Source organism: Gobio gobio, assembly GCF_949357685.1.
Source record: "Gobio gobio genome assembly, chromosome: 22".
In the NCBI taxonomy this organism is placed as follows: Eukaryota; Metazoa; Chordata; class Actinopteri; order Cypriniformes; family Gobionidae; genus Gobio; species Gobio gobio.
In genome coordinates this window covers 23,445,111-23,468,844 of record NC_137118.1, presented here as the reverse complement: position 1 = coordinate 23,468,844, position 23,734 = coordinate 23,445,111, and the positions used below count along the sequence as shown (strand labels likewise).

The 23,734-nt window shown below is 36.5% G+C and overlaps 1 protein-coding gene across 7 annotated transcripts in view; it reads right to left on the bottom strand.

The window, feature by feature from the left end:
* palm2akap2 (PALM2 and AKAP2 fusion) overlaps positions 1-23,734 on the bottom strand; it is a 145,206-nt gene that overhangs the window by 58,782 nt on the left and 62,690 nt on the right. For 3 of the 7 annotated variants that reach the window (XM_079803917.1, XM_079803916.1, XM_079803918.1), the window contains exons 6-10: positions 23,388-23,502; positions 19,699-19,720; positions 19,074-19,175; positions 14,245-14,910; positions 923-1,005 (exon numbers count right to left, since the gene is read on the bottom strand). In XM_079803917.1, coding sequence (XP_079660043.1) covers positions 923-1,005; positions 14,245-14,910; positions 19,074-19,175; positions 19,699-19,720; positions 23,388-23,502 — 988 coding nt within the window. Of the gene's footprint in view, positions 1-922; positions 1,006-10,422; positions 14,911-19,073; positions 19,176-19,698; positions 19,721-23,387; positions 23,503-23,734 lie in introns of those variants that run through there. The other 4 variants (XM_079803919.1, XM_079803920.1, XM_079803924.1 and 1 more) reach the window with 2 other exon arrangements.

The following is a 23,734-nucleotide window of genomic DNA, read 5'->3' as shown; positions in this document are numbered from 1 at the left end:
TTCTCCAATGAAAAGTCCAGTTAATCACACACAAAAAATATGAGTCACCTTCACTGGTAAGTAAAGAAGTATTTTCATGAACCTTACATATCATCAAATGTTTTAGAGGACATGTTTAAAAAACTGTTTTAAAAAACTGTGTGTTGCCTCAAGGCAACATTGTACCATAATGGAATCGCATAAGGCCATGCCAGGCTGAAATACAAATATATTATATTTGTAAAGAAAGAGTTGGAATCATCTAAATATATTAGCATTTTTGCATGATTTTGTACTGCACTTATAAGAATAGCAATTCACATACTATATCAGCACATATGACCTGCAGGTAAAAAGGTATAAAACACAACTGGCAGTTGATGAAGGTGAGGTGTCATACTGGGATGACGAAGATGAGGTAATAGTGATGGAGAGAGTGAGGGTGAGAGTGTAGATGGATATGAGGTTGAAGATGGATATGATAACTTGGTAATACTTGTGTTCCACGACGCACAATGTTGCCTGAGAGCAACAGTTGGATATAAAATATTACTTTTTTATTAAATATGAAATTTGTAATGCATTAAAAACTGGATACATGTATTTGTTCAAGTGTTAGGTTAAAGAAATTGATGTTTTCAATTTATATATTTCTTTTTTCTACATGAAAATGTCAAATTTTTCAATTTGTCCATTGTGGTGTAATGTTGCCTTGAGGCAACAAACTTAAAAACTGTAAGTAAAGTTTATTGATATTGTTATAGAGTCTAATTTTAAGCAAGAAAAACACCACAAATATATGTTTCCTCATCGATATCCTATTGCGTACCATAGAGAGTTAAGGCAACATAAATGTGAGGAAAAAAAAGAAGGGGTACGAAGACTTTCCCAAGGCACTGTATGTTGCAGGTGGCCCTGTAAATGTGATCACCATTAGACTTACCAGAGGGTCTGAATATCGTGCAGTCGCTACAGGATACAGTCCATTCTCTGCCGTCAGCAGCACTGATCGCGCCTTTTCACTGCCTGCAACAAAACATCACCCAATCACTCATTTATGAAGCGCATTATCATAACTTAAAACAACCATCCATCCATCTTCCACTTGTCCTATGCAGGTTTTCAGGGATTCTGAATTAAAACAACTTATTCTATTTACTGTGCTCCTATGGAATCTGGAATCATGCCGAGATAAAAAAAGAAAGAAAAATCCAGCTGTACTTCACAGTAATGTTGTCAACCCAGTAATATATTGTAAGTGTTGGGGAAAGTTACTTTTAAAAGCAATGCGTTACAATATTGCACTACTACCTAAAAAAGTGAATAATTGTGTTACTTAGTTACTTTTTATAGAAAGTAATTTACGTTACTTTTTCTTAGCTGGGCTTGCTTGCTTGTTTTTTTAATAATAATAATAATAATAATAAAACAAAAGTTCTATTTTTGGCAAATGTAATGATTATGAATAAGCCTCAGGCTGAAGGAAATGCAAATTTACACCTGTACAGTAGAGGGCACAGCTCAACAAACCTTTCAGCTGTGCTGCCATTCTGGGTTGTAGAAGAATAGGATGCAGTAGAAGAAAGTTTAACACGCTGACTAAATCCAAAATCGCCCCCTTAAACACTCAATCACTATTCCCTACTTTAGTCCACCAATACAGTTCACTTGACGTAGTGAATGAAAACAAGTGAGCGAATTCGGACAGCCGCTGTGTGTACATCGGCTGTGCACTCGTTATTGCGGTGCAATGTGGGATAGAATGAGTGCACTCAATAATGTCCGCTATGGTTTCGGACACCACTACAAATGGCTATTTAAGCGTATAGGGGGCGATTTTGGATTCAGCCGCTGACTTCAGTAATAAAAACAAATAAATGAAACACAAATGTAATGTTTATCTGAAGTCAATTTTGCTTATTATTATGGATGAATTGAATAATTGAATGTCAGCAGCAAAGACATTGGTTAATAAAGTGAGATTAAATGCATAAAGTACTATTTATGTAGTTTAACATGTTTAATTATTGCAGGTTTGTGTAATATTCTGAGTTTGCATTTTACTGTTTTTATTCATTTTTAGGAATACTGAATCTGTTTTTGTGCAAGTAAGATGAGTAAATGCTTACATTTAGTCTAGAACTACAATAATAATCATGTTCACACATGATGCTTCTGCACTTACTGCCAATTTCTCTCAACAAGAGAGCTGTCAGTTAATACATGGGGAAAAAAAGTAATTTAAAAAGTACAGTAACTCTTTTCCCCAAGTAACTTTACCAGTTACTTGGGTGAAAAAAAGCTGATTACATAACTCACGTTACTTGTAATGTATTACCCCCAATACTGACTGTCCAGAATGACATATTGTGGTTTTCATTATAACTATTGTTAAATGAAAGCTGAATACATTGTGGCTAATTAGTATCTCAATTCCTAGAGTCATTTCCTCTTAATGAATCTGAAGGATAATTTTAATGAATATCTGTTGGAAGATTGCATGTGACTTTAACATTGCTGATACTGTATAACATATGAATTAAACATGAAATAATATCTTATCAGTGTTATGGCACTGCATCTGCCAGGCTGTTTATGCAAATGTGTGGTTATTTGCAGTGTTGGGGAAAATTACTTTTAGAAGTAATGCATTACAATTTTGTGTTACTTCCTAAAAAAATTACTAATTGCGTTTATTATTATTATTTAACATATTGCAAGTTTGCTTAATATTTTGAGTTTGCAACATGGGGACAGGAGAGCTGTAAGTCATTACTTGGGAAAAGAAAGTAACTTGTGTTACTTATTTAAAAAAGTAAATTGATGCTATGGTAACACTTCATTTTAGAGTCCCTGTTATACATTACTTTAGTAATAACTTTAAATGATGCATAATTACAAGCAACTAACCATAAACCAAACCATAACCCTAATTATATAGCAAGTGCATGTTGTTAATTAATATTACTCAGTACTCATTTGTATAATTACACTGTACCAAAAGCACGTTTTTGCAAGTGTAACCAACATTATCCTTTAGATCAGATAAAGTATTTAGAGAGGAGGATGTAAGGTCACAGTGCATGTGATTATGATAGCAGCCCGCACACAGGCTTAGGGTCAAAGGTCAAGATAATGTGGTGGGTTTGAAATGTTAAATATGCTGTATCATAGTCTCCCTGCCACACACACACACACACACACACACACACACACACACACACACACACACACACACACACACACACACACACACACACACACACACACACACACACACACACACACACACACACACACACACACACACACACACACACACACACACACACACACACACACACACACACACACACACACACACACACACACACACACACACACACACACACACACACGCCTGACATTATACAGTAGGTCATGAGACAGTACTTGATTCTAAAAGGGACAGTTCACCCAAAAATGAAACATTCCCATGTAAATACTCTCATCATTTACTCACCCTCATGTTGTTCCAAACACACAAGACTTTGATTCATCCTCGAAACTACAAGATATTTTTATTGAAACCTGATAGATTTCTGTCTCTTCAATGAAAGGCCATCAAACCAAAATTTAGAAGGTCCAAAAGGGTCTTACAGGTGAATCGAGAGGTTTAATCCAAATTGTGTGAAGAGATTTGATTGCTTTATATGATGAAAAGATTTAATTTAGGCTTAAATTTAGATTAACCACATGAGGGTGAGTAAATGATGAACTATCTCTCTCTACTAATGGAGGAGCTTTGATAAATAGCCGTGAATATTGTTAGATAAATTTAGTCAGCATCTTCTCTCATTGTGCGTTCTAGTATATTCTCTCAAAGCCTGTTTGTAATCAGGTCAGAGAGTTTAGTACAGGCAGATCTGCTCATAACAGATAATAAAAATGATTATTGTTATATAATTATTATTTTTAGGACTGGCCATGATGACGATATTTACCCAATATTCTGTTTTCCTCTCTAAAGCATCAATGATTGTTTGTAACTTCTAGTGATAGTTATGTAGTGAGTGCCTGTTTGTCTTCCAGGTCCTGCAGACTCTTTGGCTTCTGTTTAAATGCTAAACATCTGACAGATATTTGCAAGAGGTATGTAAACTGAACTGCATTTTCAAAGGTTATATCTCATATTTTATACGCAAAACAATGCAAAAAACGGTACCTTATGGGGTACAACAGCTTGTTAGTGGCCTTAAAAGGACAACTTTGTATTTTATTTACCCCTAAAAGGTGCATTTTAGTACCTTAGAATAGTAATATACCCTTAAAGGCACAGTATGTAAGTTTTGCCGCTAGAGGTTGCTTATTCAGAACAAAGGCGTAGCTTGATGAATTCGTGAATGAGCGTGGAATCATGGGAGTTATAGGTTTGACTCTTCACCTCCACAGCCAATGGAAAGGAATCCAACAGACTCGGGCAGAAATCATGTTCATGAATGAGCGAATGTATTAAAGTTTTATTAATGTTATGGTAGTATGAAGCAGGACACGCCGAGAGCCCTTGGGAGTGAATGCTAATGAGAGAGACCTTCGCAAAACATTACTCGCGGTGAATCAAGAAAACAAGCAATTTAAACAATACGACTAACCTTGTTGAGCTGTATTAAAATGATTAGTTGTCTGTTGATAAATGTATATCCAAACAGTTGCTCGCCTGTCTAATAAAATATATACTATATTAAAGCGTCTTTGGTGTTTCCACGGTTTCTACGGAGATCAAGGGTAGAGCGGAATGACGCAAGGACACAATCCGTAACACTGGTTAAAATTGCTGATTTCTCTGGATTTAAACGTTGGAAGCTTTTGGGATAATGTAAGTACACACGTCAACAAAATATATAACATTGTTCTAATGATTTTTTGATATTTTAATATAAAAATCTTGCATATTATGCCTTTAAGGTACTTCTATCACTTTTTCAGGTAAATAAGGTGCAAATATCTGCCCCAGTGACACGCTGTTGTACCCCAGAATGTATCATTTTTGCACATAGAGTGTATCTTTATTGCTCTCCGTTCCATAGTTAAAGTGTTTCAACTGCTGCTAGTCCTCTTTTGAAGAAAAAGAAGAATCCTGTAAATAAGCCATTTGTCACTTGAATGGTTTATGTAAATGTGGAAAGGATTGCAGCTGTGCTGTTGCTATTCTTGGAAGTCTCTCTGATTAGTAACATTAAGTTGTTACATTGAACATCTTTAATGATGCTCCTGGGAAGTTTATACCTGTGTGTTTTGAAATTGTTATTACGACAGGTAGGACTCAAGTGATTTTGTTTTTGAATGAAAAGGGATGTGTTGATATTTTTATACAGTATATATTAATATTTACCTACCTGACAAACACAGGAAACTTTGCACTAATGCAACATAATATATAGGAAATCTGTAGTTTTTACACTGTATACAAAGTAGCAACCTGCAATTGTTACCTTAAATAGATATTTCAGTAACACTTTATTTTACAGTGTCATTGTTACATATGTTACATGTAGTTGTGTATGAATAAATACTTGCAACTAACCTTAAACCAAACCAAACCCTAACCCTATAGTAAGTAAATGTAGTTACATAATATTACAGTACTTACATGTATAATTACAGTGTAACAAAGACATTTTAAATTAAAGTGTAACCGATATTTCTGTCTTGTATGTAACATGTGACATTTTTTTGTAGGAATAAATTAATGTATGTTGATTCAGTGATCACATTTATGAGAAAAGTGCACATGAAAAGTAACGGTAACATCTAAATGAACCACTGAAGTGAATAACACTGGTTATCTCTTCATCACAGCACCGGTTAGTGGGTGGGATATATTAGGCAGCAAGTCAACATATTGTCCTCAAAGTTGATGTGTTAGAAGGAGGAAAAATGGACACGTGTAAGGATTTGAGCAAGTTTGGCAAGGTTGATGGCTAGACGACTGGGTCAGAGTATCTCCAAAACTGCAGCGGGGTGTTCCCGGTCTGCAGTGGTCAGTATCTATCAAAAGTGGTGAACCCGGCTACAGGGTCATGGGCAAGTCTCATTGATGCACGTGTGGAGTGAAGGCTGGCCCATGTGGTCCGATCAAACAGACTAGCTACTGTAGCTCAAATTGCTCAAGAAGTTAATTCTGGTTCTGATAGAAAGGTGTCAGAATACACAGTGCATCGCAGTTTATTGTGTATGGGGCTGCATAGCCGCAGACCAGTCAGGGTGCTCATTCTGACCCCTGTCCACCGCCGAAAGCGCCAACAGTGGGCACGTGAGCATCAGAACTGGACCACGGAGCAATGGAAGAAGGTGGCCTGGTCTGATGAATCACATTTTCTTTTACATCGCGTGGATGGCCAGGTGCGTGTGCATCGCTTACCTGGGGAACACATGGCACGAGGATGCCCTATATGAAGAAGGCGAGCCAGCGGAGGCAGTGCAATGCTTTGGGCAATGTTCTGCTGGGAAACCTTGGTTCCTGCCATCCATGTGGATGCTACTTTGACACCTAAGCATTGTTGCAGACCATGTACACCCTTTCATGTAAACGGTATTCCCTGGTGGCTGTGGCCTCTTTCAGCAGGATAATGCGCCTTGTCAATAAGTAAAAATGGTTGAGGAATGGTTTGAGGAGCACAACGAGTTTGAGGTGTTGACTTTGCCTCCAAATTCCCCAGATCTCAATCCAATCGAGTATCTGTGGGATGTGCTGAACAAACAAATCTGATCCATGGAGGCCCCACCACGCAACTTACAGAACTTCAAGGATCTGCTGCTAACATCTTGTTGCCAGATACCCCAGCACACTTTCAGGGGTCTAGTGGAGTCCATGCCTTGACGGGTCAATATCAAGTCATAATGTTATGCCTGATCGGTGTATATAGATATAGATTAAGATAGATAAGTTAATTTAGATGTTACCAGAGCATTTCATGTGCACTTTTCTCATAAATGTGATAATTCTAAAAGTATCTGAAGGGAAGGCAGCTGAAGCCATTTAACAAGCCATTGAACTGATGATTTTGCTCAAGTAACTTATGGTACAAAACCTGGAGTAAACGGTCTTGGGTGAGTAGAAATATTGGCTCATCTCAAGGTTTGAACCTAAAACCTTTTAGTTACTAGCCCAGATCTTTAACAGCTCAGTTACAACACCTATATAGCATTCAATATGTTATAACAAACATTAGGCGGATATTAATGCACATTAGTAAGTTTGTACTAATAGTAGTAAAAATTTATGTATTCTAGACATATTAAACAGGTTATACTTTATTTTGATGGTTAATTTGACATTCTACTAACTATAAGTAACTTTGCAACTACATGTCAACTATCAGTCATTTGAGTATTAGTAGACTGTCTGCTTAATATATGCTAACCCTTTATTTTGATGCTCTCCAACAGACATTCTATTGACTATAAGTAACCCGAACCCTAACTGTCTACTAATACTCTAATGATTAACATGTAGTTGCAAAGTTACTTATATTTAGTAGAATGTCTAAAGTGGAACATCAGAATAAAGTGTAACCTAATGTCTTTCTAAATGCTGGTGATTAGGGGTTATGAGGGAAGACTGTCAGTACTGTGTATATTATGTAATACAGTGCTTCAAAGTAGTGATCATCTGATCAGGCCAACCATGTTGATCATCTAATATTTAGTCATTTTAAAGATTATTAGCACTGGCCAATTAACCATGTATAGTTTTGTCTCTGTGTTTTGTCCCAAGTGTCAGCTCTATTTTCAGTAACAGTTTAATCAATGGGTAATTAAACGGTAAAATAAAAATTGTTTTTCAATTATATTATATACAGTGGCAAGAAAATGTATGTGAACCACTTGCAGAATCTGTTAAAATGTGAATAATTTTAACTAAATAAAAGAGATCATACAATATGCATGTTATTTTTTATTTAGTACTTTCCTGAATAAGATATTTTACATAATTTCACATATAGTCCACAAGACAAAAAAATAGCTGAATTTATTAAAATAACCCCATTCAAAAGTTTATGAACCATTAATTCGCTGTGCTGTGTGTCGTTGCCTGGATGATCCACAGCTGTTTTTTTTTGTTTTGTGATTGTTGTTCATGAGTCCCTTGTTTGTCTCTTAATGCATCGTGTTTCCTTCTGGAGCATCAGTGAATGTTTCAACCTTTTTTAGTATTTGTGTTTGAGTCCCTCAATTGTCCTCAGTGTGAAAAGATGGATCTCAAAATCATACAGTCCCTGCTGGAGAGGGTTCAAATATGCAAAAGATGCTGGAAAACTGAAGAATATGCAGGACCTGGAGGATTTTTCTGAAGAACATTGGGCAGTTTAACTGCTCAGGACAAACAAGGGACTCATGAACAACCATCACAAAATGAACAAAACCACACGAGTGGAACGACACAGTATTGAGAATGAATGGTTCATAAACTTTGGAACGGGGTTATTTTATTAAATGCAGCTATTTTTGGTCTTATTAACTAAAATATCTTATTCAGGCAGTACTAAATAAAAAATAACATGCATTTTGTATGATCTCTTTTATTTGGTTAAAATTTTTCATATTTTCACAGATTCTGCAAGTGGTTCACATACTTTTTATTGCCACTGTACACTACCATGCAAAAGTTTGGGGTCAGTAATTTCTTTCTTTTTTAAAATAAATGAATACTTTTATTTAGAAAGGACTCCTTAAAGGGATAGTTCACCCAAAAATGAAAATTCTGTCATCATTTACTCACCGTCAAGTTGTTCCAAACCTGTATGAGTTTCTTTGTTCTGCTGAAAACAAAAGAAGATATTTTGAAGAATGTTTGTAACCAAGCACAGAGAGCAACCATTGACTAGCATAGTAGGGAAAAAGATACTATGGTAGTCAATGGTTGCTCTATCTGCTTGGTTACAAACGTTCTTCAAAATATCTTCTTTTGTGTTCAGCAAGACAAAGAAACTCATACAGGTTTGGAACAACTTGAGGGTGAGTAAATGATGACAGAATTTTCATTTTTGGGTGAACCATCCCTTTAATTTGATTAAAAGTGACAGTAAATACTTTTGTTACAAAAAATATCAATGTATCAAGGTTAATAATCCAAAATGTTTCATCATATTAGAACGATTTCTGAAGGATCATGTGACACTGAAGACAGGAGTAATGATGCTGAAAATTCAGCTTTGATCACAGGAAAACAATAGAAAACATATTTTTTAAACTGTAAAAATATTTCACAATATTTTTTTACTGTATTTTATTGATCAAATTAATGCAGCCTTGGTGAGCAGAATAGACTTCTTTCAAAAACATATTACCAACCCCCAGTGTTTTGAGTAACTCGCTACAGAGTAAGGCGTTATTGTAATTCCATTACTTTTAGTGGTAACTAAACTAAAAAAACTAAATATTTTTTTAATCAAGTAATGCAATTACAATTACTGAAATTTAAATGAGTTAATTACTAGCGTGACTCTCTTTTGTGAAAAATGAACGCTTGCAGACAAGAAGCTAAAATCTAGGCCCTAGCCCTGCCCGTGTCCGACAGCTTATCAAACTTCTCGGCCCGTGTGTTTTTTCTATTACACATTGTTTCAGCCATTAAAATAGTTCAGTTTTGTTTTTAATGTCAAAGTAGTTGTATTTCGTTTCGTTTCTTTAAGTTAATTTAGAAAAATGTTTGGAGCATTTTTTGTTTGTTAAATTAAAGTTTTTATTTTTTAAAGTGACGACCAAGCAGCCAGCGGCCGACAGTGAGTTAACCCAATGCTTTAGCCTCTCAAATCAACACTTGAAAAATTATGTTTGACTGTTCAGTCCTGTTCATATTTACATTCAAAAAGCAGACATAAAAGTAACTTAAAAGTTACTTTCCCTAGTAACTAATTACTTTTGATATACTGTAATTGGTAAAGTAATTCAATTACTTTTAATATAAGTAACTAGTAACTGTAACTAATTACTAATTTTCAGTAACTTGCCCAACACTGCCAACCCACAACATTTTCAACAGTAGTGCATACTATCTCCATCATATTTTAAATAGCTAAATGTATATTGTTAAACGGATGTTTGATTTTTTTTACCCCCAAACAAAGACAAAAATACCCATTTGAATCCAGGGTTTTCTAATCCTACTGATATGATGACTCTTACAAACCTGCAGTGAACTCACTAAGTGGGTGTCAGCTTTAACTGTGAGCGAGGGCACAGACCTGGAGAGGGTTAAACTTGCTGTTCATGCAATCTGTGAAGCGGGGTAGGATACATCAGCACATCTCATTCACGTCTGGATAGAGTATAGCTCAAGACTGGAGTTAGTGCTGCCCAGAAACATGTGTGAGGGATGAGATTATGGATAGAGGAAAGTAGTAGTAATGTCCCAATGATGGGAAATTAGTTAGAGAAAGAACCATAGCACAGACACAGGAGGGTAGGCACATTGGAAAAAATGCTGTTTATTGGACTAAGTACCATACAAAGGAAAAATAAATAAATTAAAGCCAATGTTACAGCATCGGTGCTGGCAGTCTGTACTGGAGAGAGAGTGTGTGAGAGAGAGGAAACGAATGATATGATACAGAAAGAGAATGTTATAATCATTAAAAAAGGTAAGCAAAGTGGAACAATTAAAAATTACACTTCAGGATTACAAAAATACAGCAGAATCTCAATTAAGAAGCACAGCAGTAATTTCATGGCAGATCAGAGTCCAAAACTGAATTGACTGTTTGGCAGTTTGAGGCTGAAAAATCCTGATAGACAACATCGACACTAGCCTAACTCTGAGAGAATAAATGTGCTATGTAGCTTGTACATAACTACATTGTGTAAACAGACTCAAATGTGAAATGCTCAGCCAGTCTTAAAGACCCCACGAATTAATAAAAGTCCATGTTTGTTCGCTTCGAGACCATCTATATGCTAATGTACTCCTAAAGGTTGAAAACATTAACATTTAACAGATACATGCATTTGCTGAGCAAGAATATTTATGACTGATCTTGTTCACAGGGGTGTTTACAATAATAAAATAAAATCCAATAAATGAATGAGAGTTTCCCTCCGCCTAAATAACACCTGCTAGCATGTAGCAAATCACAGTTCTACTCAAGCAAGTTTAATATACCTGGAGAGAGCTAAATGTTACCATTCACCTCGATGGTAGTTACTTGGTTGACACATGTTCGGAAGTACAGTATGCGACCTGCGGCCTCATGGGAAGTCAGTTTCGTACATGTTTTTTTGAGACAATCACCTGAGCTATAAATTTCGAATTACTAATTACTCTACACCTGCAGGAAAATTCAACACACTCTTATGGCAGTTTAGTTTTTGACAAATTGGTGTCAAATAGCAATTTCATTTGTGCAATCTGTTTACGCCCCACTGACAGTTTGTTTTTGGGTGGAACTTTAAGCTTAAAGGTGCAGTCTGTAGTATTCTATTGACAGAAATGCAATATAATATACATTACTATGTTTTCAGTAGTGTATAAAGACCTTCCATAATGTACCGTTATGTTTTTATTACCTTAGAATGAGCCATTTCTATCTACATACACGGGTCCCCTTACAGTTAAAATCGCCAATTTCTTTAAACTTCTCTACAGAGCGCGTCACTCTCTGCTCTCTCCGCAAACAGCATTTTTGTCCTGTGTCAGCCCCCCGTAGCTTCTCTATGTGCTTTTCAAAGGGAGGGGTGAGCGGTGGATGATTGCAATTCACAACCTCACCACTAGATGCCGCTAAAATTTACACACTGCACCTTTAATGTTTATTTAAAAAAATCATGTTTTCATAAGAATCACATCATACAAAATCATGCCAAATCACCAAGTCATAACATTCAAGAGGTTTTCTTATGAGATCGGGTTGGTGGTGCAGTTATAGCATCTACCACCAGGAGATAATTGCCAAAAATTTCCGTTAGCTAACTTCTGGACCAACTTCCTGTTTCAACAGGAAACGTTAACTCATGAAAGGACACCATTTCATGGGGTCTTTAAGCCTAAAAAGGTGAACTGTGGTTTTATTTTGGCACCGATTACAGAATCATTTCAGGTACGACCTATAAGTTATCTACAGCATGTTATAGTATAATGAATTTCATCAGCCATTATACATGAACTGATTCTGCATATTTAACTTATTTTGGCAATTATTGATTTACATGGTTCTTGTAAAATCAATGAATCAAAGAAAAATCCCAATTCTGCACTCCAAAAACTAATTTTTAAATTACATGTTCTGTACATGCATAATTATACCCACGCTAAGCAAAGAGTTTATCTAGATTTAACTTCATTTAAGACTGGGTGAAACATATTTCAGGTATTGTGAGTTATACCTGGAAGATGGGCAAAAGGGCAGTAGTTTACCAATTTCTTTACCATTTATATATTTCATATTTTTGTTCACTGTGAATATAAGCTGGCTTTTCATTTCCCCATCTGAGTATCATTTGTACAAAAACATGATGTTTTATGGCACTGAAACAAGTTCTTCAATAATGTGGCAAGACTTAGAAAAATGAATACAGAAAACAGCAAGGCAGCTGGTATTAGTGAAAGAAGAATAATTTACTTAGAAATAAATAAAATATGTCCTTCATGACCATACTGAGAAGTCTTGGGATTTAAGTGTGAATATGCCAACAATGTGCATATATTAAATACACTTTCAGGTTTCAACCACTATAGAAATAAGTGTGGATTAAACACTCATTTTGAGTGCGATAATATGTACATTCTTTATCTACAGGCATATTATATATGCAGCCTTAATCTCAGTGATTTATGAATAATTATTCATGTACAATAGTTTAGACCATAGTAATGTTTCTTATATATTTCTCTCACAAAGTACTTGACCTGTCATTTAACATCAAATATAAGTAATGTCTAGGTTGATGCATGCTTTGAATTTGAGTGTCAATTAATATATATATTTGAATTAAAGATTTATCTGCTGGTGACATGTTTGTACAAATCGTAGCGAATTGTGGATTGCTCAGATAAATAGCAAACGGATCTAAATATATTTAGCACCTTGTTTGTTTCCATAGTGCATGTAATATAGGGTCTGACTATGTCACAGCAGAGCTTTCATTCTATGAGAGGTTTATTTGCACACATGGCAGTACTAAGCTTGATATTGTTTTTTGTTTGAACGATTCAGCTGATCTGATAGCAGTCGAATTTGAAACCTTTTTTTTAATAGTAAGTCTGTTTTAATATTCAGTGCCTTTTTTTGCAGCTGAAAACAAAAATGGTAAAAATCCTATCATATATGAGAATACAGAGGCACAGACAGTTCAATGAGATCAGTTTGCATAATGAAGTAAGCACATTGTCTTTAAACATATGTATTTTTGTTGCGAAAAATAAATCTGGATCTGTAAACAAAAATATCTTTGATAACCAACGCTTGTGGTAATTAAGTAATTTGAAGGTTTCGTAAAGCTACTGGACAACATAATAATAGTCAAACATGCTTATGTTGTATGGATCTACCTTTGTGTTACCATATTGTAAACGATCAGATGGGATAGACAAATCTATGGAGAATATTTTTGTAAAAGCAATGCTACACCATTGCATGACGTTCTATGAAATCATCCAACCATATATTTGACTCCTTGGTTGAAGTCTTCTATTTAATTTTTGTACATTTACATACTATTTTTTGGCTTTTTTTTAAAATCTCAAACGATAATTACAATAAAGATTAATACAATTTATTTTAATGGGGTAAAAACCTAGTTTTTCACGTACACTCCTAAAAATGAAGGGGCTTTTCGCAGTGATGAACCATTTTTGGTTTCCCAAAGAATCAGTTCTTTAAAGAACCATGTGTGAGGAACATTTAAAAATCTAAAGATCATTTTTCCACTATAAGGAACCTTTGGTGTAAAGGAAATTTCCTTGGATGTTAAAGGTTCTACATGGAACCATCAATGCCATAAAGAGCCTTTATTTTTAAGAGTGTATGATATGCTATCGGCCAATGCCTTGTCTTAAAAAATGTTGGACAACCTTACACCAAGAGAAGCAGACAATCTGTGGAAAACAGGTCAGAAAGATTGAGAAGCGAACTTCTCTCACGTCACAGAGGTGGAGGTGCTGTTAGTAACAGGGTGAGATTTGTTTTTTAAGGAAGGCAGAGCCTTGGTGAATGTGCTCCAGGAAAGAGAAGTTGCGGGAGAAAGGTCACATGACAGCACAGCACTGGCAGCGTTTTTTCTTTTCAATACCTGTTGTTGGCAGTTCCTTGGTCGGGCTTTCATCTTTGCCTTCTGAAGACAGTTCAGTGGTATCGGACAGAGGTCGGCCAGACACGAGGTCTGCGGCGTTGCCATCGATGGTGGAGATATCAGTGACGGTCTTCTCCCGAAGGGATTTCTCATCGTCCTCATCAATAAGGACAATCTCGGCCTTGATGGTGCCATCAAAGCCAAGCAGCTTCTTGGATTCCTCCTCGTCCTCTATGTTGTGGTAGCCCATGAAGATCATGGTCACTGGTTTGTCAGCTGAGGCTTTTGGAGTCTCCATGACCTCACCTTCGTAGCCTTTGCTAGGGTTTTGTTTTTTGTCTGGCTTGGCCTCCCTGGTGCTCAACTGTCCTCCCATTGGCTGTGGCTCAGCTGGTGTGACAGTGACTCGGCCGCCGTCACCTCGTTGTTGGTTCTGGCCGACTTGCTGCATCAGTTCGTCCACCTGGCCGGGACTCCAGGGGTGTGTGCCATTCTCCAGTGTAGTAGATCCCCCAGAACGCACCTCATAGATCACCTTACGGCCATCGTCGTAGACTTTGATGCCCCTCTGGTGAGCGTCCTGTGGGCTGACTGCTGAGGCCGAGAGGATCTTGGTGGCACCCGTTTTCCGGTCCTTTTCGACATTGATCTCCATGGCGTATAATGCTTGGGGAAGAGTGCAGACGGTTGTGGGTTAATGTCTACTCAGGGTGGCCTATCATGCATTACTGAAATGTGGCATGCTTATTATTAATGGGTTTTTCAGTGATGTCTCTATGACCATGCAATACTTGTACAGTCTCATAAATTGGCATTCAAATCAGAGCCAAAAAACAAACAAATTCGACCTACCCTTTGCACTGTTATTATGCTGTTGCCAGTAACCGCTGTATGCTGATGCAAGCTTAGTTGATGACACTCGCATTTTTCTTGATTTTATGGAAACGTGTCATTATTTTAAAGTGTTAGTTCACCCAAAAAATGAAAATTCTGTCATTAATTACTCACCCTCATGTCGTTCCAAACCCGTAAGACCTTCGTTCATCTTCAGAACAAATCTGAGAGGTTTCTAATCCACACATAGGCAGCAACATCATTGCAACTTTCAAGGCCCAGAAAAGTAGTAAAGAGATCGTTAAAATAGTCCATGCGTCTACAGTGATTCAACCTTTATGTTATGAAGCGACGACAATACTTTTTGTGTTCAAAAAAACTAAACAAAAGGAACAACTTTATTCAACAATCTCTTCTCTTCGACGTAATTCTCCTACGCTTTTCACAAAATGACGTAGAACCCAGAAAAGCACTGCACTGTTTTTACTACGTGAATAGCGTAGGAGAATGACGTTGAAGAGAACGCTGAATGCTGTGCAGACATAGCGAGATTGGCTGGCAAACTTTCCTCCTCAACCGACAACAAGTGGCACTGGAAAAGGATCTACGATCTATCTTTCTTCATTGGAGTCAAGCAGACTCTCATCTTGGAAACCCTGTCATGCAATATTACACACTGACACCGTGTCCTAACTATACGCGACGCAATAAGATTCCAGCTTCAAACAATTTGTCTGTCCACACCAGACGCGACACGACTAGGAGATGCAACAAATCAATCAAAAACCAAAGCCAATCAGAACAGCGTGTGGCCGGGCTCTCGCGGCAAGTGTACGGCACCAGAGGAAATGCGAGTACATAATTAAATTCACAAATATTACGCCATTTAACCCTCTCGAATCGGCGATCGGCTCGCTTTTTTTCTTATCAGTGCCAAAGAGACTCAAATAACTCTGTCGTTTTTTATCATTCAGGCAAGTGTTATACATCATTATAATCTGTTAAGTTTCTATTTCTTTTTAGTACAGTCACAATAAAAACAAATTGTTGTGCTTTTTGCAAAATAAAGAAATCAAACATGATGCGCGATCTGCAGCCTCTCTGTCAAAGACGTTCATTCAGATAGTCTTCAGAAAATGACCTCTAGCTTAGTGAATACTTGTCTCACAAACATGAGACATATGTCTAAAGAAATGCTGAAATGTCAGGTTTTAAACACTGTAAACCAAATCAAAAACAAATATTCTGTGTTTATGTAATCCGTTTGAAAGCAGAGAGATGTTAGTCGTTCCTGAGCGGCTCATTATACACTAATGTGACCACGCCCACGAAGCACGCGCTCTATTGAGATTCAAATACTGAGGCTCCAGAGGAGACGACGCCCACACACACATCAGCTCAAACAAACACATCTAGTACTGCATTCCTCCTTCAACTACATCGTTTTGAGACGCGTTTAATAATCCTGGAATAATTCTCCATGAAAAGCTGTTCAATTTCTGGAAGCAACGATCACCGCTGTGTGTAAGTATAAGTTTACTCTGTAAGCATCTGTGAATATTAAACGCAAAAACCTACGCGAGGACGCACTGAAGCTTTCTTTGTTTAAATTAGCTCAAAATTACTGTCAGATGTAAGTAATTACCTTGACAAACTATTTATCATTTAAAAGATCTAAGACTCAAGCTTCCATTTTTGACCACTGTTTTATTCTCAGTCATATAGTGACCGTAATTTGTTAATATGTGTCGGGAGTTATGAATATGAAAACCGTCGGTACCATCTAAAGATTTGAATACGAGCTTCATTACTAAAAATACATACTAAGTTACTAAAACAATCTTTGTCATAGAATATACTTGTTTGTTCACAGTTTGAACGTTCTTGTTTCCATTTGTTTAATTTCAAGATCTGAGGTGAATTATCCATTGTTGCTTTTAGTACGACTACGTTACAAAGCTGGGAGCACTAAATGATATTCAAAGTCACATTACACGCTTTTAACATTAAATAAAGCACATAAACATTACCTGAGATTATGTTTTGTGTTGATTTTCGAGCCGCGACGTCGCAGAAATAGAAACCGCTTCTAAAATAGAATCATAGCGTGTCGCCGTCGTGGCTGGTTAGGACAAAAACTCAAATTAACATGGAAAGATACCTTTTATCGCGTGTCGCGGCGGCGTGTGTAGTTAGGACACGGTGTGGCACGTTTTGGTAGGTTTATAACTGAAAACTTGCTGCATCTAATTACGTTTTTAAAAAGTTGTTTGCGTTCGTTATTGTAGCACTGTTTCTCACCAGTGAATGACACATGATGTAATCCAATAACGTTGTCTCTAGTCGACTCGTGTGTGTGGCTTTGGACCCAATTTGCATGGAGGGTGGTATTGTATGCTTTCAAAGCTAGCAGGCTAAAGTTAGCATTTCCCAGATTACCCATTGCACCTTTAAGGTTGAAACACTTAAATCACATGGACTATTTTAACAATGTCTTTACTACCTTTCTGGGCCTTGAAAGTTGCAATGATGTTGCTGCCTATGTGAGGTTCAGAAACCTCTCAGATTTCATCAAAAATATCTTAATTTGTGTTCTGAAGATGAACTGAAGATGAAGTTCTTACGGGTTTGGAACATGATGGTGAGTAATTAATGACAGAATTTTCATTTTTTTGGTGAACTAACCCTTTAATATTATTCTTGACAAATTACAATATTTGGAGTTATTAAAAAAGCTTGTCGAAAATAAAACTGCTTGGAAAAAAACAAAAAGCTATTTGTGATGCAGCTAATTTGATTGATCAAAACCAGTGGTTCTAAAATGGTAGCTTGCAACCTAAAAATAGGCTGCAGGGAAGAAAAACAATGCTAAATGCAAATAATAAAATGCAACTAAACGTGTAATTGTGCATAGTCAGGGCAAAAAGAAGTGACTTGTAGTGTACTTATATAGTATATCTGTCTATATATTTAAAAATCTGCATTTGCAGATAATATAATATTAACTAAATAAAAATACAATATATTTTAAATGTACTAAATTGCATCTTCATCATTACAAATGTGTAATTACAAAATATATTTAAATACATGATATACAAGTTTAATAGAAATTACATTAAAGTATATTTGACCATAAATGCTTGTCCATATTTCAAAGACAATAGAGGTAATTATGAAATTACATATAAAGATGTATTTAAGTCCTAGTTAAGTGAGGCAAAACTAGCACACTAAAGTTCAGCTAAATGCATTTAATATAATTTTAAACTACAATACATTTTTATTTAATTGCAATTAACAAAAACTTTTCGTGCCAATTCATCAGTCACCTGGTTATATTTTATGCTAGTACTAGTTACTAGTTTGTTGGTAAATCACACTTCTGCTGTTGCATATACAAAATTATTTTTTTTCTTATATAGCCAATGTCATGCTAATAACATTTGCATATTGATGAGCCTATGCAGTTCAAAGCAGTTCTTATGGAATTATTTGCTCGATTATAAGGACATTTTTTTCTTTAGAATTTTAAACGATGACTAATTGTGGTACTTTTACAACTTGATGTCCAATGTAAAATTTACAACCATTTGAGAACCACTGATCTAAACCTTATATGTAAAGAAATTAAGTACTTGAATGGATGAGCATGTATACATGATCACTAACTAAGATCAATCTCTGAAGAGCTTTTCTGAAACAGAAAATTTGTCTGTACATTTCCTTACAATTTCTGGTGGAGTAAGACATAAACTATACATGCAATACTACAATAAATATTCACAGTGGTGGACTTTTTCATCTCCACCACAAGCCTAATATAAGCGGAGCTTCTCTGAAATGGTCATTAGCACATGCCCAACAAAATACCACGTTGAGTAACTGCGCCATCTGTAAACTACATTTCCATACCCATTTTTGGCCCTGGTCCAAACCCGTGACCAACCCCAACCCCAACCCAAGCCCCTCCCACAAACCCAACAAGCACCTACCAGATTTTCTTGGCGGTTGTTGAACCCCTGAAGCTGAGACTGGAGTTTGGGAGTTCAGTTCTGGGAGGTCCGGGATCTGGGAGCAGTTGTAATTCACCGCATCTGTCCGGTGGAGAGCAGAAGAGACACTAAAACTAGATTCCTATGTTCAAAAGCCCACTGAGTTTGCTCCCTCCCCTTCCAATACCCCGTAATAAACTGTTTCCCTCTCTCTCTCGCCCTTTTTTCCGTGAAGCAGCTCATTGCTTAGACAGCAAAATCAACGCTAGTGAATTACAGCAAAACAATGGTGGCTCTGGGTTACAGGGATTCGCTGTGAATAGGTGGATCAAGGTAAACAAAGTGCAGAGTCATTGGCATATGTGTGGAGTTCAATAGTCTAGCTGAGGCAAGAGGGAAATGGTCCAAGAGGCCAATGTTGGACCCCTCTGTCCGACAAAAGGATGTAAGAGAAAAGCACGCTTTGAGTGACTGTCTACCCTTGCGCTGGTACCTTGGAAGTAACATCCATGGTTTGCAAAGATGCCCATGAACTTGGCCTGAAATGTCTATGTTGTATTCAGACTGATTTTGGTGCTACAGGACTAAAAACACATCTAGTACAAGATGCGAATGACTTCCATACCTCCATCTTGATTCTGAAGACTCTGTAGATAGAAAAAAGAAGAAAAGAGTTTTGCTTTGTTACATTTTCACCCACAATGTTTCCTAAATAGATGCTTTCTGCTAAATTGCTGCATTACTGTTACATTATTAAGACTCTTAAAGCCAAAGTGTGTAACTTCTGCAAGACTATTATCACCCACCAAAACATATGGTAACACTTTATTTCAATGGACCACTTTAGACATTCGACTAACTATAGGTAACTTTGCAACTACATGTCAACTAGCAGTCATTAGAGTATTAAGCTATGTTCAGACAGATTTTTTCTCAAATCAGATATTTTCAGGTAGACTGTCTTCACTGTTAATTGGAAGTGATCAAATAAGATTTGTGTGTCCAGACATAACCAACCTTAGGCTATCATGGGTTGGTTTGGTAATGACATAGGCAGACCCACGTATGTGACGGGGCATTGAAAACCGATGCAGGACAAATGGAGGTACATCATCTCGCTCTCCAAAAATAATGCCAAAATCTTTGTGTAACAAAGGGCGGTAAGAGCTGTGTGTGTAAACCTTACTCTCCTGGCCTCAAGAGACGTGCTAGCGACCTTGGACTTTAGCGTGTTAGCATGCCCACCTCTCATGCTGGAGACGCTCAGAGTGGGTCGAGTAGGACGGGTTACATTTGGACATACCTTTTGAACACTGTATGAATTAGGGGTTGTACAGACTAGTCAACTTTAATGCTCTGCTATGACGCTTTAAGCTTGACGTTGACTAGTCGCTGATCATGGTCGCAACAGGATAAGAAATCTTTAAAAACCACTTTTACGCAGTTAAAACAACATATAAATATATACTCCGGGAGCTCTCCACAAGATATGATTGATTATACCATCTGGATGCTCAAAATTGATCGGGTGAATGTACGTTTTAAACGGCTTATTGTAACTACTAATGCTACTAACTAATAATTACTAATACGCTGCTGCATTGTAACGCACACACATACAGACAGTAGCTGGCACATCACACGCAGATCGCGTACACACAGAAACATTTCAACCCGTTCTCACTCCCAAGGTGTCAAAATCAGAAGCAAGGTCAAGTGCTTTCCGCAGAACAATAAAGACGCTAAAGGTACCCCTAGGCATCACTATATTGACGCTCTGGGTGCTCCATTCATTTCAATGAGAAACCTTTGCCGTCATACACAGACGCGTTGGGCATGGGAACGTTATCGTCATGATGATCATATATTGGGTTATGATTTTGCCATTATGACATGTTGGAGTGTGATTCTCATTTTAATCTGCCAGCATAATTTTATTTACACTATCTAGAAACGTTTTAACATGTAACCTAAACCCCATTCCATCCAGGCAGATAAGACTGCATGCACAATTTATTCAAAAAGTGCAAATATTCCAAGTGTTCCGACGCCAAGTGATTGATTTGTGTGAAGGAAATCCCCAAAAGCGATCAGCGTCTCCATCTGCTGAAGATCATGAAACACATTAAATTTCAAATATTGCCGCCCGTTACGTAAATTTTCATAGTGAAATTGCATTGGCTCTCGTATGTCTCGTGACCAATTGCGTCACTACATCAGCTTTGATTGTAAAATGTCATTGGCTCTTGTGTGTCTTGTGACCGATTTCGTCATGCTAAAGAGTTTTGTGTATTATTTGAATGAGATATGAATGAGTGCGTTCACGGAGCGGCGGGATCATCATCTCAACGATTAAAACATTAAGATCAACTATGTTCTTTACTTAAAGACATCGTGTGACTTCAGAAGAATAGTTTTATACTGTTTTTAGTCAGTTTTTGCAATAAATACATGTGACTGTACTTGTATTTGCCTGTTACGTGTTTTATATTGTTTCTTCATTGTGACGCGGAAGGCACTTGACCATGCTTCGGATTTTGACGCCTTGGGAGTGAGAATGGGTTGAACATTTAGTAGAGCAGAAATGTATTGCCAACACTGTTATGTGATTTATCAAAAAAAAAAATTTGAAGCTGGAAAGTTCTATCATATATTTCTTAGTAACTAAAACCCACAGCTTCACTATTAGTAGAGAGATGCTAGAATTAATTCACACGCAATCACTCTCTCATTAATGCATTCATGTACATGTAATCATTATTGTGCAACTTAATCTGTATCTGATTTAGATCAAGCAGAAGCCTGTGAGAAATATAGCAAGCCAAAGACAAAATAACTGATAAAATAAGCTGTTATGTAGGAGCAATAGCCTAGTGGGCAGCGCTGTGTTGTATGCCATAACCCACGATCGAGTCTCAGCTCGAGATTCAGGCTTATTTGTTTGTTAATGGCGCCATCAGCGTCTAGGTCGACTTGACTTTAATCACATAAATGTTGATTTAAAACATCTTAAGTAATTCAACCCCTAGGATGTAGTGTTGTAGTACTCAAGACTGGTCTTAAGACCATTTTTTGAAGGTCTTGGTCTTGTCTCGGTCTCGATTGCATTTCTCAATGCAAAGGTCTCAGAGTTAGAGTTAGAGGACTCAGGATTTTATCTCAAGACCAGTCCAGACCACAACTGAAGGATGTCACTAAATTGCCGGGCATTGTCTGGTTTAACATCATTAATGTGATTTGATGTAAAACTTACTGCTTAAAATGCAATCAATAACTTCTTTGTAATGTGATTTATTTTGTTATTGTGCTGCCGGGTTCAAAATCAATTCAGCATTGTCTCAAAAATGGCCAAAATTTATATATATATATATATATATATTTATATATCATTCAATAAAAAAGAAGTTAATATTAAATGACAAATTTTAAACCATTCTTTAAACCTGAACCTAATTTAATAGTCTACTAATACTCTAATGATAGTTAGTTGACATGTAGTTGCTAAGTTACTTATAGTTAGTAGAATTTTTAAAGTGGACTAATCAAAATAATTGAAATAATAATGACTGGTTTCAAACAGGTTTGCAGAATTATTCATTGGAAGAAGAAAATAAAATAAAATACAAACTTCACTAATTTTGAACAAATTTGGACCTTTATGAGACATTTCCTTGTGTTGACATGTGTTCAAGTCATGTGAGTGAGAAATCATGGTGGATACTAATAGAGCTAAATAAATTTTCCTGTTTGGTACATTTAATGACCCTAACAACCTCTGTTGTCCTATTTCGCAGTCAAAGCTTTAAAAACAAATCACATGTTGGGTGGAACTGATACATTTTTTGTTGTAGAATAAAACGTGAAAACAGGAAGTATTATACATTTACAATAGAACATGTAATGATATAGTTTACAGTGGTTTCATAAATTGATTAAAAACATAAAAAAGCAAAAACACACTTTTTTTTTTTTTGTAGAAGTATAGCGTTTAAAAATCTTGCTGTATTTTTTGCAGTTAATTAAGAGAGGATACATCACCACGTTGACTAGAGTGATTTGAATCGAATTTCATGTTGTGATTATGACGTTCCAACTCATAAAGTTTCCAGGAGGACTTGAACACAGTAACCCTCAAGTTTAAGCAGAGTAACCACAGTTGTAGTCGATCAGTTTAAACATTATCCCATCTTCTATTAAAAGAAATTATACTTGCTTTGATATTTTGCCTAATGCAAGTATATTCAGATGTTTTATTTGTGGCTGAAGTCAATTTTTGAGGCCACTCTGTGTTCTTCTGTGATGAGGATCACTTACCTTCTGTAGATCTTCAATAGATCTCTCTGTTTCCCGCAGTCGCTCTCGGAGAACCTGTTCTTTAGCCGAGATCTGTGATTCTTCATTCTCCAAGAGACAGATTTCTGATTCCAATCTACAAAAACACAATAAACCATAACCATTTTTTAAAAATCAGTACATAAAATTACTGAAATTAATTAATAACATGCTAAATAAATTCTTCAGAAATGCAGAGATTGTTTCACATGGAGATAAGTGCACCAATAATGCAACTAGAGATGTGACGAGGTTGCATTTTAACCTTTTTAAGTACACTACCATTCAACGTTTGTTGTTTGTAAGTTTTTTTCCCCATTTTTTAAAAT